Below are 16,146 nucleotides of genomic sequence, written 5' to 3' on the forward strand. Positions count from 1 at the left end.
GGCATTGCATTCAACAAGGATGTTGAGAGAATTCTACTCACGGTGGCAGTCATGCGTTTGATCCCAATAAACCAACTTTCTGCGGAAGTGCCTACCTCTCCATGAGTGAATGACCTTTTGCCCCTCAACTCTGTCTCTCTCATATAGGCTTTTTGGGATGAGGTGGGCAAAAGCCCAAATGAGAAAAACCATGCCCATCCATTTGACCAGCCATTCATATTTCAATTTGAGGTCTTCAAATATATAAAATCACCTATTTTATAGATGCTTAGGCATTTTTTTGCTTGTGGATAATATCCTGATCCCTCCCAGAAATACACTCTGTGTGGGGGACTGCATTCAGCCTAAGGAAGTCCACAGAACTTAGAAAGTCCATGCAGAAGGATTCCAATCAATGGTTCTGACCACAATTTCTGTCTGAAGGATTAAGAAGAAAAGCATCTCCATGAAAGGCTCTATTGTCTCCTCAACAAATAGGCACCCGAAATAGATACAACCCAACCTGGGGTCCCATTTTACACAGGCAATTTCCTGGGTGGAATGATGAAGGAAAGTGGAGTGCTGTGAACTACCAAAATTCAGGTTTCTGTTTTGATGTCCAGAAGTGGCCAGATTCAGTGGATCAACCATATCTTTCTCACTTACTGAAACAACTGGGTGAAGAATATGATGGTACGACCAGGTTCAGTTTTTCCATGACTTAAGGAGATTCACACTGGGTTTTACCAGATGAAGAACAAATGCAATTAAGGTATAACCCAGACAACCTAAGTCTTAGATGCCCCTCCAGACAAAAAGGAGATGTACACATTAAAAGAGTTCAAAGTAATCAACTGCACTGAAACCATCAGAATGGGAGCTCTTAGGAGAATCATTCAGATTCTTAAATACTGGTGATTTTCTAAAATGATTAACTCCAGACTCTGCTTAAAGGTAAGTAAGCTCTGTTGCTTGCTCCAATGAAAGGGGCCAGAGAGAAGGAACACCATTCCCTGCATTCAAAACCTCTCCCTCTAGTTTAGGGAGAAGTAACTTGGAGCATTAGTACGCAGAGGGTCCAGGGCCAACTGAGGCAGCTGTTGTTGGCGCTCTGCCATTTAAGCCTCTTTTCCTGTCTTTATTTTTCCTTCTCTTCCTTTGTCTTCCACTCTATCTTTTCCTTTCCCTTTTTTTCTCCTTCTCTTCTTCCCTATGCCGAAGGGTATTATTTGTGGAATTCTCAATAGAGTTCCTGATTCCAACTCTTGCCCTTAAGTCCTTTCTCTCTGGCCATTAAATTTATTTCCCACTTAACTTCATAAAAAGTTCTTCCAAGTACCAAGTATTCCGGGCAAGGGATCCAAAGAACCTGTTGTTTATATTATCTGCAGCTAAGATGGTAGAGCTATTTGGGAAAGTCAGAGAAACTTAAAACTGTGTAGCCCCTACTTCTACAATCAACCTTAGTATGAGAGAAATAAATGGAATTAAAGACTAAATGGAGATCACCTATTGAGAGTGGACTAGAGTATTGTATGCTACCTGTGAGTCTGGCTGCCATTTCCCTATTTCCTAGAATGGAATTACCACTAATTGTATTGTATTCATGATTTTTATAAGAGAAATAACAGATGATTTTGTATGTTATGGCACTCAGGCTCATTCTGAATAAAACAAAATTCCTGCACATTGAAAAAAAGTTTCAGGATTGTTAAGCCATGACAAACTCATTCATGCCAAAGACAGTTTATACAGCTGTTTTTCCAGGATGTTGATGTTCTGAAGTAGCTCTTTCTGCCCATTTTTCCTCCTCAAAACAGGAAAGGGTTTACTAAATCATTTGGGGAAGCAAACAAAGAAAAGCTACGTCAGGCACCAGAGCCCTACAAAGACAGCTGAGTGACTGAGTGATCACCTCCTTTCCTGCTGTTTTAATAGGCAAGAGGGAGTTAGAAGAATGGGATGTCAGTGGGACCTGAAGGAGGGTGCAGAGATGGGGAAGTGGAAGTGGGAGAAGTCATTGGAAACAGGAGGAAGAAAATAAGAGTCAGGAGGCAAACTTAAGAAAGCATACATGTTTGTCTGGGGTGCTTCTGCAGTTTACCTTTAAAAGAATAAGGACAAAAAGCCAGGCTGAGAGGTATCTTTTTTTACATATAGTTAGCTATGAAGACTTACTACTCTGTCTTGTATAACTTAGAGAAAGTAATGGTTTTTTTCTTTTAAAGCACAATGACTATTCTATAAAACAGTGGTTCTCAAAGTGTAGTCTGGGAACCCTTGAGTGTGTTTGCAAAGTCAGAATTATTTTCATAATAACACCAAGACACTATTTGCCTTGTAAAGCACTCCTCCCCTTTCTAACTACTTATTTACGCGAGATCACTTCTTCACATACTTCAAACAAAAGTAAAACAACACGTCACAACAGGCTGAACGTAGAGGCACATAGAAGAATTGACTAAGTCAGACAAAAAAGAGATTTGCAAAAATATGTAAAACAGTACCTCTCTTTTCATGACATTTTTTTTGTTTTGGAAACTAGAGTGACTTCTCATTAAATTTGTTATGTATGGTAATACAGTGGGTTTGTTATTATTTTAAAATTAATATATATTTTTTAAATTTAGCAGTTTTAACTTTGAATTTAGTAAATATCAATAGATATAGCCTACATGAACAAAAGGTCTTTGGGGTCCTCAATAATTTTTAAGAGTATAAAGAGGTCTTAAAAACAATCCATCACTTAAAAAGTGATTTCATTTCCATAGGATGTAAAGAAATTTCATTTCCATAGGATGACCCCAGGTTACAATTTGAAGAATGTCATTTTAGATTTGTAAGGTTGAAGACAGAGTCACTGGCAGGATCAGTCAGCCAATGAACATTTATCAGTCACCTACTATGTGCCAGACACTATGCTAAGAACTAAGAATACAAGAAAAAGTCCCTGCCCTCAAGGAGCTCACAATTTAATGAGGGAGACAAACAGCAAACACAAATGTACCAACAAGCTACAGTCAGAATAAATAGGAAATAATTCAGAGAGAGAAGGTACTAGATATGAGGGACTGGGTAAGCATTCCTCTTTAAGGTGAGACTTTAGCTGGGATTTAAAGGAAGGCAGGGAAGTTAGTTAGGAGGGAGAGCATTCCAGTCATTGGGGGACAGCCAGAGAAAACACCCAGAGTCCAGGAACAGAATGTCTTCTCCATGGAACAGCAAGATGGCCAGTGTCACTGGACTGAAGAGTAGAAAGCAGAGAGTATGGTATAAGAAGACTGGAAAGGTAGAAGGAGGCTAGGTTATGAAGGACTTTGAATGCTAGAGGATTTTGTATTTGATTCTAAAGGTAATAGGGAGCCACTGGAGTTTACTGAGTGACATGATCAGACCAGGAAAATCACTTTAGTAGCTGAATGAAGAATGGATTGGAGTGGGGAGAGACTTGAGGCAGGCTGACCCACCAACAGGTTACTGCAATAATCAAGGCATGAAGTGATGAGGGCCTGCACCAGAATGGTAGCAGTGTCAGAGGAGAGAAGGGGACATATTGGAGAGATGTTGCAAAGATGAAATCTATAAATTTTCCAACAGATTGGATATAGGGGTACAGGAGTGGTGAGAGATGGTAAAGAATTCAGAATGACTCCCAGGTTGTGAGCCTGAGGGACTCAGAGGATAATATTGTCCTCTACAGTAATAGGAACGTAGGAGCTGGAGGAGAGTTAAGGGGAAAGATAATTAGTTCAGTTCTGGACATGTTGAGTTTGAGATGTCTACTGGACACCCAGTATGAGATTTCTGAAAGGCAGTTGGTGATACAAAATTGGAGGTTAGCAGAGAGGTTGGGGAAGGAAAGGTAGATTTGAGAATCATCAGCTTAGAGATGGTAATTAAATCCATGAAACCTGATGAAATCACCAACTGAAATACACAGAGGGAGAAGAGAAGAGGGACCAGGACAGAACCCTGTGGGACACCTCTGGTTAGAAGGCATGATCTAGAAAAGGAACCAGCACAAGAGACTGAGAAGAAGCTATCAGACAGGTAAGACGAGAACCAAGAGAAAGTGATATTCTGAAAACCTAGAGAGAAAAGAGCATCAGGCAGGAAAGGATGATTGATCAACATTGTCAAGGTTGCAGAGAGGTTGAGGACTGATGGATCATGAAAAACTACATCTATCATCTACTAGGCAAGGCACAGAGGGATGCTGAACACATTTCTGATTCAGATCCCTTCAGAATCGCTTTTTACCATGTTTTATGCAGAGGTAAACACAACATATCATACTAGTAGACAGTTAATATTTGTATATTTTAAGATGAATATGGTGATTAAAATAGAGGATCTAAAGACATTCATTATTATAACATCATAACATGCTTGTTAGTTTGCAACAAGTTAAATGTTCTTTAAAACATCATTTCTCTTCTAACTTCCAAAAGCCCCAAAGGAATGTCAATCTGATGCATCTGACCTCATTTATTTGGATACTCCCACTTACGATTTGAACTAGTAAACCGTTCATGCCTGCTCCTCCCAGGGGATTCTCATCGACTTGTCCATGTTCTCCTGTAAACCTGTTAAAGGGAGTTCTACCCAATGTACTGGTGACATTCTAATACATCTTATACTCTCTTTTCAAAGGGAAATACTCTATTTCAAAGGGAAGAGGAAGAAAATTAAGGGAATGATATATGTATAAAAGAATGGAATTTATTCCTGAAGAATTCAGTTTCACAGTATAAGATGTCTTTCCCACAAACAGAAAGACAAAAAAAATAAAATCAATAATTAAAATTTCTGAGAAAAACAATAGAAATTTCATTATTCTGATAACTCATGTAAACCAAAGAGTTACTTGGTTTTTCATCTCTGGGACTTACCAGGAAAGGAAGTGGATACACAGCAGGCTCCTCAAACAGAGCAAGAGAAAGATCTAGAAAAATAAAGAAGTAGGTGGCAACTTGCATAGCCCAGTGGTTGTAAAGATAGTAAAATCTGGAAGCAAAAGAAAATAGAGAATATTATAAGTAAATGGGAAAATCAAGTTGCTACCAAAACATTCAGTTTTTTCCTTAATAGAAGGCTTGAATTTTTGACAAAATACAACCCTTATAACTGACTGTCTTTGCCCTTTCTTTTCTGTAGAATTGGAGGGAGAAAAAGCCACCACTTCCTTTGCCCAAGAGTTAAAAAGTAAAATTAAGTTTGCCTTTTTTATAGCCAAAATGAATCAATATTACCCCTTAATGAATCAAATCACCCCATATCTTCTCACAAGTAGATTTTTAAAAATATATCATATGGTATTTTTCTTACTCTTGAGATTAGTTTGCTTTTCACATAAAAATATTATATTTGTATTAACAATAAAATTATATTTATATAACAATTAAGGATTGCCCAGAATGATCTTACTTGATAATCACAACAACTACTTTACAGATAAGGAAATTGACATTGAGAAAGGTTAAGTAAGACCCAGGTCTTTCAGACTCTCAGTCCAAGGCTCTCTTCACCATGCTACTTAACTAGTTTTGCTTGTGTTTATTCAGGAGGCACTTCAAAACCCAATGTGCCTTGTTAATAGCTATCCATAAAAGCTGAGCAAAGAGAAGATAAATGAGGTTACTTTTCATTATAATCCATTGTTAAATTAGAACATAAATTCCTGCAAGGAATTGCTAGACTGTTGTTTTTCATTTTTGTATGAAAAAAAAAATCTTTCTGTCATTATTTCCCCAGTGACTTGCACATAGTAATAAAGATTTGTTGGATATATTTAATAAAGATTTAATAAAAATTTGTTGGATTTATTTGCCCTACTAACACATATTAACCAGAGAATTCTGTGGATGTCAGAACTTTAAATAAAGGTCTAAGTCAACAGTCTTCACCTTTTGAGTTCCTATCCATCCTTTAAAGCCAATTCCAACACTAACTGCTCCATGAGAAAGGCCTGAGCTCCCTAAGGGAAGAATCTTTCCTTTCAGAATTCCCCTAATGCTTTATTCTGCACATCTCTAATGCAAGTCTTAACCTTTCAAAGTTGCATCTTACAGGCCTCTCTGTTTATGTCTCCTTCCCCTAATAGAACATGGAAAATGTCTTATCTAAATTTTCTGTTTCCCTCACACTGATACAATGCCCTGAGCAAAGTGCTTAATTCAATTTTTATTAAATTAAAGCTAAAAGGAGTATAGTGATAAGTAATCATCAGAGACTAAAGCAAAAATTTAAAAATATCTACAATTAATCAATTTATTAAGTATCTACTATGTTCTAAGGACTGGGCTAAGTGTTGGGAATACAAAAATAAAACAGTGTCTACCCTCTAGAAGCTTACAGTCTATTAGAGGGATGTGATGTGTCCACAGTTAAGTCAACGTTGGATATATGATCCCCATGAAAAAAGCCACAGTGATTGGGGGGAGGGGAATAAACACTAACAGCTAGAGGAATCAGGATAGATCTACTTAAGAATGTGGTTCTTGAACTAAGCTAAGGGTTCCAAGAGGCACAGGTGATGAGGAAAAGCATTCCACATTTGGAGGCAGGAATTGGAATGTAGTATGCAAGAAATGACAAACACAGAATGTATGAGAGGGAGAAATGTGTAATCAGCCTGGAAAGAAAGGCTGGGAAACGAACTGGAAACTAAGGAGGTACCCATCCATTAAGAAATAGATAAATAAATTATGGTTTATAAATGTAGTGAGATATTGTTGCACCATAAACAACGATAAAATGGATGGTATTAAAGAAACTGAGAAGACCTATGTGAAGTAGTCAGAACCAGGAGAACAATTATACAGTGAGAACATTGTAAAGAAAAGCAACATTGAAAGACTTGAGAACTCTCATCAATGCAATGATAAATCACAATTCCCTACCTCCTGACCAAGAAGTTAAGGATTCAAGATGCAGAATGAGACAGACATTTTTGAACATGGCCAAAGGCATGGCTTTACTTGACTATACATATCTATTACAAGGACTTTCTATATATATATTTTTTTATTGTTGCTCAATGGGGGAGGAGGGGAGGTGGGAGGGAAAGAAAGGAAATGCTTGTTTCTTGAAAAACAATTAATTTTATTTTTTTACGAGACAGGTTGGAAACAGATTACAAAAAACTTAATACCAAACTGAGTTGTTTGTGTTTTAACTTAAAGTCATTCAGGAGTCACTGAAGCTTATTCAGCAGAGTTCCATGGCCAGAAGTGATTTAAGTATATTATATTTTAAGTTTGGCAGCTGTGTGTAGGACACAATGGAGAGAAGAAGAGCCTGGATGTTAGGAGACCAATTAAAAAGGCTATTGCAATAGTCTGGACAAGACTGTCAATTGCCTAGCTATGTTATTGTGTGAAGAGAGACAAGGGGGTTGAAATGAGAGATATTGAGGAGTCAGAATCAACAAGATTTGGTAAATAATGTCTACTGAAGAGTTAGGTGAATGTGAAGAGTCAAAGATGATCCCTGGGTTGTGATCCTGGATGACTGGGAGAATGGTACTTCTCTTAACAGAGACAGGGAAATTAAGAGGAAGGGTAGGTTAAAGAGAAAGATAATGAGTTCTATTTTGGACATACTAATTTGAGATGCTTATGAGACATCCAGGTGGAGATGCCAGGGAGGCAGTTAATGCAGAATCAGAGCCCAGGAGAAAGATAAGGGTTGAATATAAAGACTTAGAAGTGAGTTACCTAAAGATGATCATTGAATCTAGTCAAGTTGTAGAGATCACCAAGAGAGGAACAGAGGGAGAGATAAGGAGGACTATGAAAGAGGCCTGAGATTTATGCATGGTTAGGGGCTATGATGACTGAAGAGAGGTCAGAACTAAAAGAGAGCAGCGTACCAAAAATCCAGTAAAGAGAGAGTACCTAAGGGAGTGTGATGGACAAGATAAGATGCTGCAGAGAGGTCACAAAGGATAAAGACTGAGAAAATGCCATCAGATTTAGAAATTAAGAGACCATTCGGCACTTCAGCAAGAGCAGTGTGGTGTAGGGGACAGTGACTTGTAGTCTGAAAGATATGGGTTCAAGTAAGTCTGGCAATATACATTTACTAAGCATATACTATAAGTCAGGTGCTGTGCTGAATGCCTCCTAATGTATGTGTGACCCCGGACAAGTTAACTTTTCACTGCTTCAGTTTCCTCATCCATTAAATCTAAATGAGGGAGTTGGACTCAGAGACCTCTAAGGTTCTTTCTGGCTCTGACTCTATGATCATATGAACAGTGAGGTCAGAAGCCATATCACAAAGGGTTGAGAAGTTAGGAAGAGTAGAGAGAGTGGAGAAAATAAGTACAAACAGCTTTTCTAGGAGCTTGGCTGAGAGAAGAAAGAGAGATACAAGATGATAACTTGAAGAAATTGTAGGAGCAAGTGAGGGAGTTTTAGGGATGAGGAAATCGTACACATATTTGTAGGTAACAGGGAAGGAATCAGTGGATAGGGAGAGAATGAAGACTAGTGAGAAAGGCAAGGAAGGAGGGCAGGAGAGAGAAAGAAGGAGGGAAAAGATTATGGAGGCAATCTGCTGTAGAAGATGGGACAGGATGAGGAGATAGAGGGCACCAGTGGATTTGGCATTTATAAGAATACAAGTCATTCTCCAATTGATAAATGGTCAAACGATGTGAAAGGCAGTTTTCAGACAAAGAAATCAAAACTATCTACAGGCATATGAAGAAGTGCTCTAAAACACTTTTGAGTAAAGAAATGTAAATTAAAACAACTCTGAGGTACCACCTCACACTGATCAGAATGGCTTTGACAAAAAAGGAAAATGATAAATGTTGGAGAAGATATAGGAAAATAACAACACTAATGCACTGTTGGTGGAATTGTAAAACTGATCCAACCATACTGGAGACCAATGTGGAATTATGCCAAAGGGCAACAAAACTGTGCCATACCCTTTGATCCAGCAATACCATTGCTAGGTCTGCATCCCAAAAAGATCACAAAAAAGGGGAAAGGACCCACATGTGTAAAAATATTTATTGCAGCCCTTTCCATGGTGGCAAAATATTAGAAATTGAGGGGATGCGCATCAATTGGGGAACAAGTGATTAAGTTGTGATATATGAATGTAATGGAATAATATTGTGCAACAAGAAATGATGAGCAGGCAGATTTCAGAAAAACCTGGAAAGACTTGTACGAACTGATGCAAAATGAAATGAGCAGAACCAGGAAAATACAGTACACAGTATCAGTAACATTATGTAATGATCAACAATGAATGACTTAGCTCTTCTCAGCAACACAATGAACCAAGAGAATTATACAAAGGACTCATGATGGAAAATGCTATCCTTCCTTATCCAGATAAAGAACTAATGGACACTGAATGGAGATCAATGCATACTTTTTTCACTTACTTTTTCATTCTTGTTATCAACTTATTTTTTCATTATTTTTTCCTTTTGGTCTGCTTCTTTTTTCACAACTGTAACTAATATGAAATGTTTTACATAATTGCACATATATAACCTATATCAAATTGCTTACCATTTTAGGAAGAGGGAGAGGAAGGAAAAAAATTTGGAATTCAAAATCTTGTAAAAATGAATGCTAAAAATTGTCTTTACATACAATTGGGGAAAAGTAGAATTCTATTAAAAACAAATTTAATTTAAATTAAATTTTTAAAAAAGAATGAAAAACAAGTGGATCTATCAAGAATCCTGGCTACTTTAGCAGAGACTGGAGTAAATGGAGAAGAGAACAAGAGATAATATTAAGGGCCAAGGTGCAACGAGGGAGAGAGACAGAGTATACAAAGAATTTTCTTAGGAAAATTTAAGAGAATTCTCAGTGGAGAAGGTGGCGGAGGTCCGAGAAAAGAATGATAGGTTCAAAATAGTTACTGAGAGGAATAAACAGAAATAATCAGTAGGAAGGAATGACTACTATGCTGCAGTGAAGGATCCACTTGAGATTGAATAAAAACATATTGACTAGAATTCCTTGAAATAAAAACTAAGAAAAAATGTATTTACTTACAACAAAACCTAATAAAAATAGGTTTCCCCTCTGTAGTTTCTTTAACTAGGAAAAGAAGAATATCAAGAGGAAAGTTACATAATCCTTCAAAATTAGATGTCCTCTCCTTTTCCTGTAGTATTTTCCATCCATTCATGCAACATTTATTGTGCATCTAACTATGTTTTAAACAATACTTTTCACAGAAAACTTTAAAACTATAGCTTTGGATTTTGTCAATTTCAATGTCCTATCTAATGTACTTCCCAAATGAAGTTTTGATTCATCTTAGGTATATCAAATTCACCAAGTCTAAAAGGGAACTCATATATCACCTAAATAAAACTCATAATTCCTTCAGATTTCCCTGTTTCTGTCAAGAGTGACTAGAAGAATGATGGTACTCAATTTTGCAACTTCAAAGTCCTCCTTGATTCTGCCTCTTCTTCCATCTCCCAGAACCCAATCAATTGCCAATTTTATGGATATTACCAACATCGCTCTGGTCTGTTCTCCATTGTCCATTCACACAGACACCAACCTAGCTCGGGACCTCACTCTCCTCTCACATGGATTACTGCAGCAGCCTCCTAATTTGTCTCCCTGTTTTTCTAGCCTACACTTTCTCCAATCCATCCTCCACACAACTGTCAAAAACAACATTTCTAAGACACATCTCTTACTGAGTTACTTCCACACTCAAAACTCTTCTGTGGTTAGCTATTGCCTTTAGGATAAAGCCCTCCACAATAAGTAGGCTGAGCCAATATAATAAAAGTGAAAATACTACCTAAATTAATTTACTTATTCAGTGATATACTAATTCATATGGAGGAAACAAAAAGGTCATGAATCTCAAGGGAAATTGAGATTCCTATTTACATGTCACTCTAGACTTTGTCTAACATGTCCCAGAAACCTTTTCATCCTGTAAGCTCACTCCAGTCAGGGAATTCATTCTTCAGTACTTCTCTTTCTTTCTTTCTTTCTTTCTTTCTTTCTTTCTTTCTTTCTTTCTTTCTTTCTTTCTTTCTTTCTTTCTTTCTTTCTTTCCTTCTTTCTTTCTTTCTTTTTCTTTCTTTCTTCCTTCCTCCCTCCCTTCCTCTCTCTCTCTCTCTCTCTCTCTCTCTCTCTCTCTCTCTCTCTCTCTCTCTCCCTCTCTCTCTCTCTCTCATTGGATGGTTCCCAGCAGTCATGTTCTCATTCCTCTCCAGACTTCACTCTGAACTTTTTTGAGGGGGGGAGGGGTTAACTGATTTGCCCAGGATCACACAGCTAGTAAGTCTCTGAAACTAGATTTGAAATCAAGTCCTCCTGACTTCAGAGACAGTGTTCTATCCACCTCACCACCTAGCTGCCCCCTGGACTTTCCTCCACCTCCACCTTCGTTCCCCCCAAACTCCTCTTCAGCTTTCTTTTATGTGTTGCCTTTCCCTGTTAAAATGCAGTCTCATAGAGGGCACGGGGTTGTCTTTCTGCATTTATTCCCAGCACTTAATATATTACCTGGCACATGGTAAACATTTAATAAATGCTTGTTGATTGACTGACTGGAAATAATGAAACGAGTAGGAATGCGGTCTAGTAGTACCTGATCTCAAACCATACTACAAAACAATAATCAGCAAAGTCATTTGGTACTGGTTAAAAAACAGAGGTGTTTATCAGTAGACAGATTAGGTAAACAACATGCTGAGGCAAATGAACGTAGGGGCCCAATGTTTGATAAACAGGGAGACCCCAACTACCAGGATAAAGACTTGCTATTTGACAAAAAGTGCTGGGAAAACTGAAAGGAAGTGAGATAGAATTCAACTTTAGACCAACACCTCACACCACATACCAAGAAAAATTGCAAATGGATATATGTCCTAGACATAAAGGTTTCATCATAAGCAAATTTGATGAACAAATCTATGGATGGGGAGGAGTTCATGATTCAACAGGTGATAGAGAGGATCATTTGATTAAATTTTTTTACATTGACAACTTGATTACATAAAATCAAAAAAGTTTTGTAAAAAATAAATCCAAATGCAGACAAGTTTAACAGAGAAACATAACTATATAAAAAAATCTTTGCAGCAAGTTTCTCTAATAAAGATATATATATGTATATATATATACACACACACACACACATATGTATATACACATATAAGGAATTGATTTAAATTTATAAAAATAAAAGTCATTCCCCAATTGAAAAGTGGTCAAAAAGGGTATGAACAGGAAGTTATATGTTTCTCTTCTAATCTCATCTGCATTTTTTTTAAAAGATAGAACCATACAAGACCTCAAACTTTTTCCAATTTGCACATCTTTCTTAAGCTGACCATCTCTGCTATTTATTTCTCCACATCTAATTTGATGTCTAAGAAAAAGAATGTTTGTTAAGGACATGACCTAAATTTTGGTGGCTGAAGGCTAACTACTAATAATTATTCTAATTGTGTACCCTTCTAACTTATGGTATGTGTATATTACATATTACAAGTATGTATATATATGTAAATAGATATTATGATCTGGGCTTTTTAAAGAAAGTCTGATTAATGAATCAATCCATAAGCATTTATTAAACACCTACTATGTACCAAGCACTGTGCTAAGTGCCAGGGATACAAAAAGAAGCAAAAGTCAGTCCCTGACCTCACAGAGTTCACAACCTAATGGGGGAGACAACATGTAAACAATACATATGAAGCAAGTTAAAGGCAAGATAGATAGAAAATAATTAACAGAGGAGAGACACTGGAATTAAGAAGAGTTGGGGAAGGCTTCCTGTAGAAGGTAAGATTTTAGTTGAGACTTAAAGGAAGTCAGGGAGGTCATTAGCTGGAGTGGAAGAGGAAGAGCATTCCAGGCATGGGGGAGAACCAGAAACCTGGTCTCTTGTTTAAGGAACAGCTATAAGACCAGAGTCACTGGATCAAAGACTATATGGTAGGGAGTAAGGTATAAAATGACATATATAGTATCTTCTGAAAATACTTTTAAACCACATATTAAGTTATGACTAAATTAGCAGATAGAAATAATTTTTATTTTGAAAAAAGATTTTCCCGACTGTAATTTATTAAACATCATTCTGTGTTAATAAGGTTCTGGTGCAACGCAGTAAAACTAGAAAAAGGATAAAGCTCTTCATGAGCTGACTCCGACACACCTCTTCAGAGCTGTTTCACATTACTCCCCACTCAACATTCCTGTCAAACAGAAATTATTCCCCAGGCTCAATACTCCATCTTTCGCCTTCATGTCTTTGCACAACCTGTCCCTGATGCCATGAACGTTTATCTCTGTCTCTTAGAATCCCTAGTTTCTTTCCAGGTTTGGGTCCAGTCCTACGTGTCATGATTCTCCCAGTTGAAAATTGGTACCTCTCTCTCCCTCTTCAAATTATCTTGTATTTACTTATCTGTACACATCTATCTCCCAAGTATACTCTAACTACCTTAAGAACAGGTACTTCACTTTTCTTTTTGTATTCCCCAGATGCCTAAATAATAAACTATTAATGTTTGTTGAAATGAAATTAATGAAAATTCAAGAAAACTATGAAAAGGAGTAAGTTTTTTCAATATTATGTGGGTACGTATAGATTCAGAGATAACATACATGTAAAAATACACACCATTCATTACCTGATAGCTTGAGGTGAGGTTTCAAATGGAATGTTTCTATTGTATTGGGCATCATACACGTAGGCAGCAGCCAGCAAGAGGTCCTAAAAATTTCAAAGGGATATAAATAAGACATTGTTAAGAATGTTAATGAATGTTAAGAACACTGAAAATAGAGAATGTATTCCCCAGCTACTTGTTCCAGCACTGGTTACACTTTCTCATACCCTGACTCACTAGGAGAATACTCCTTGTTCCCCATTGCCATTTCTGGGCTCTCCCTCTACCACCCTCAGTAACTCCTTCTCCTTTGAGGTTCATTAAATCCACACTTTATTATCAAATCAAGATTCTGGTGGCTGTTGTCTCCAGGATGCTCTTCTTCCCTCATGCCTGGCTCAGTCTTTCCTCCTTAATACCTGCCCTCCTATTAAAGGATTTCAGCACTCATATTGATTCTCCTAAAACACTCTAAATTCCCAGTTCCTCAACTTACTAATTTCCAAAGACCATAGCTACATACAGAGATAGTAAAGATCCTTCATTGTCATCATTCACAATTCCTCCCCATCCCATGTTCATGAACTCTGAAATTCCTTTGTTCAGTCATAATCTCTTATCATCCCACCTCTCCCTCTGCTTTGCAAGTCCAAACCCTGTCCTTGGTCCTCATCACAACCTCTACTCCCTTGACCCGTGAGTTCTTTTGTACACTATCATCTCTGCACTGTCTACACTTTCTTCCCTTCCTCATTTTGACTCCTTGGTGAACCAGCTCAGTTCTCCACAATTCTCTCATGTCCCTTACCCTTTTATCATATTAAAGATCTTGTCCCATCAGACTCCAACCTTGAATTACTTCCTACCATCCACTACCTTTGCTCCTGCTCATATGCTGTTGAATGAAGCTAGAGAAAATCATGAAAGCATACTGACTGGATCTACTAATTTTATGTTATATCTCAACTGGGCCTTTATTATAGCAAGTAATTGTTTATACTTCTCTAATTAATTTGCTATCCTAACTCACCACAGTGGGTTTTCCAAATCTTTTCATCCCTCTTCTAGCTCTCCACTCTCTGAGCTGAGAATCTTGCCTCATATGTCACTGAAAAAAATAAGACCACTCACTGAGAACTCCCTCCTTCCCTCCTCTTCACCTTACATCACTCACACACCTAATGCCTATCTTCTTTTTCACCTATTTCACACGAAGAGATGGCCCTTCTCCTTGCCAAAGCATACACAAGTTGATCCCACTCCATCCAATCTTCTCCAACACATACTCCCGCTATCATTCCTACTGTCTTGCTAGTCTTGAGTCTCTATCTACTATCTACTTCCCTGCTGCCTACAAACATGGCTATGACTCCCTCACCCTCAAAAAAAAAACCTCCTTTGAGCCATCCATCCTATAGCTATCATCCTAAGTCTCTCCTATCTTTTGTGACTAAACTTGAAAAAGCCATCCACAATCAGTGCCTTCATTTCCTTTTCTCTCATGCCTTTCATAAAATTCTTCAGTCTGGCTTCTAACCTCATCATTCAACTGAAACTGTTCTCTCCAAAGCTACTAATAAACTCAATGGACAAAAGTAATAGTCTTTTCTCAGTCTCCATTCTCCTTGACTGCTCTGCAATCTTTGAAACTATTGATTGCACTCTTGACGCTTTCTTCCCTCTAGGCTTTCATGAAACTGTTCTAACCTGGTTCTCCTCTTGTCTACTTATTCTCTGTCTCCTTTGCCAGACCTTTATCCAGGTCACCCCTGCTGACAATGGGTATCCTGCAAGGTTCTGGCCTGGACCCTCTTCTTTTCTCCTTCTGAACCATTTTACTTGGTGATCTCATCAGCCCCATGGACATAATCATCATATCTATGCAGATGATTCTCAGATTATTTGCTTAGTCCTAACTTCTCTCCTGAGCTCTGGTCTTATATTTCTAACTGCTTACTAGACATCTCAAACATGTCCAGAAAACTCAACATGTCCAGAACTGAATTATTTTCCCTCCACACTCAAACCTTCCCCTCTTCCTAACTTCCCTCTTATTATTGAGGGTACCACCATCCTCCCAGTCACCCAGGCACTCAACCTAGGTGTCTTCCTAGACTCCTCCCTCTCTCACTCCTCATATCCAATCAGTTGCCAAGATTCATTGTTTCTACCTTAATACTATCTCTTGTACGCCCCTTTCCCCTGACACTGCCATTACTTTGGTGCAGGCCCTCCTGGACTATCACAACGGCTTCCTGGTTGGTTTCTCTGCCTCCTATCTTTCCCTACTCCAGTCTATCCTCTAGTCAGCTGTCAAAATGATATGTCTCATCATATCACCCACACACACACACACACACACCTATTCAATAAACTCTAGCAGCTCCCTATTAACTCCAGATTAAAATATGAAATCCTCTGATATTCAAAGACCTTCATAACCTGGTCCCTTGTTGTCTTCATGCTCCTTACTCTCCTCCACCCAGCCTGTGATCCAGTAACATGACCTTCTTACTGTTTCTCTCCTT

The 16,146-nt window shown here is 37.9% G+C and overlaps 1 protein-coding gene across 1 annotated transcript in view; it reads right to left on the reverse strand.

Annotated features, from left to right (window-relative positions):
- The window catches only part of LOC140520638 (two pore channel protein 2-like), a 62,059-nt gene that overhangs the window by 37,810 nt on the left and 8,103 nt on the right, over positions 1 to 16,146 (reverse strand). Inside the window, exons 2-3 of the mRNA XM_072634685.1 lie at positions 13,640 to 13,722; positions 4,872 to 4,986 (exon numbers count right to left, since the gene is read on the reverse strand). Coding sequence (XP_072490786.1) covers positions 4,872 to 4,986; positions 13,640 to 13,722 — 198 coding nt within the window. The remainder of the gene's footprint in view (positions 1 to 4,871; positions 4,987 to 13,639; positions 13,723 to 16,146) is intronic.

This window comes from Notamacropus eugenii, chromosome 1, assembly GCF_028372415.1.
Source record: "Notamacropus eugenii isolate mMacEug1 chromosome 1, mMacEug1.pri_v2, whole genome shotgun sequence".
NCBI classification, from domain to species: domain Eukaryota; kingdom Metazoa; phylum Chordata; class Mammalia; order Diprotodontia; family Macropodidae; genus Notamacropus; species Notamacropus eugenii.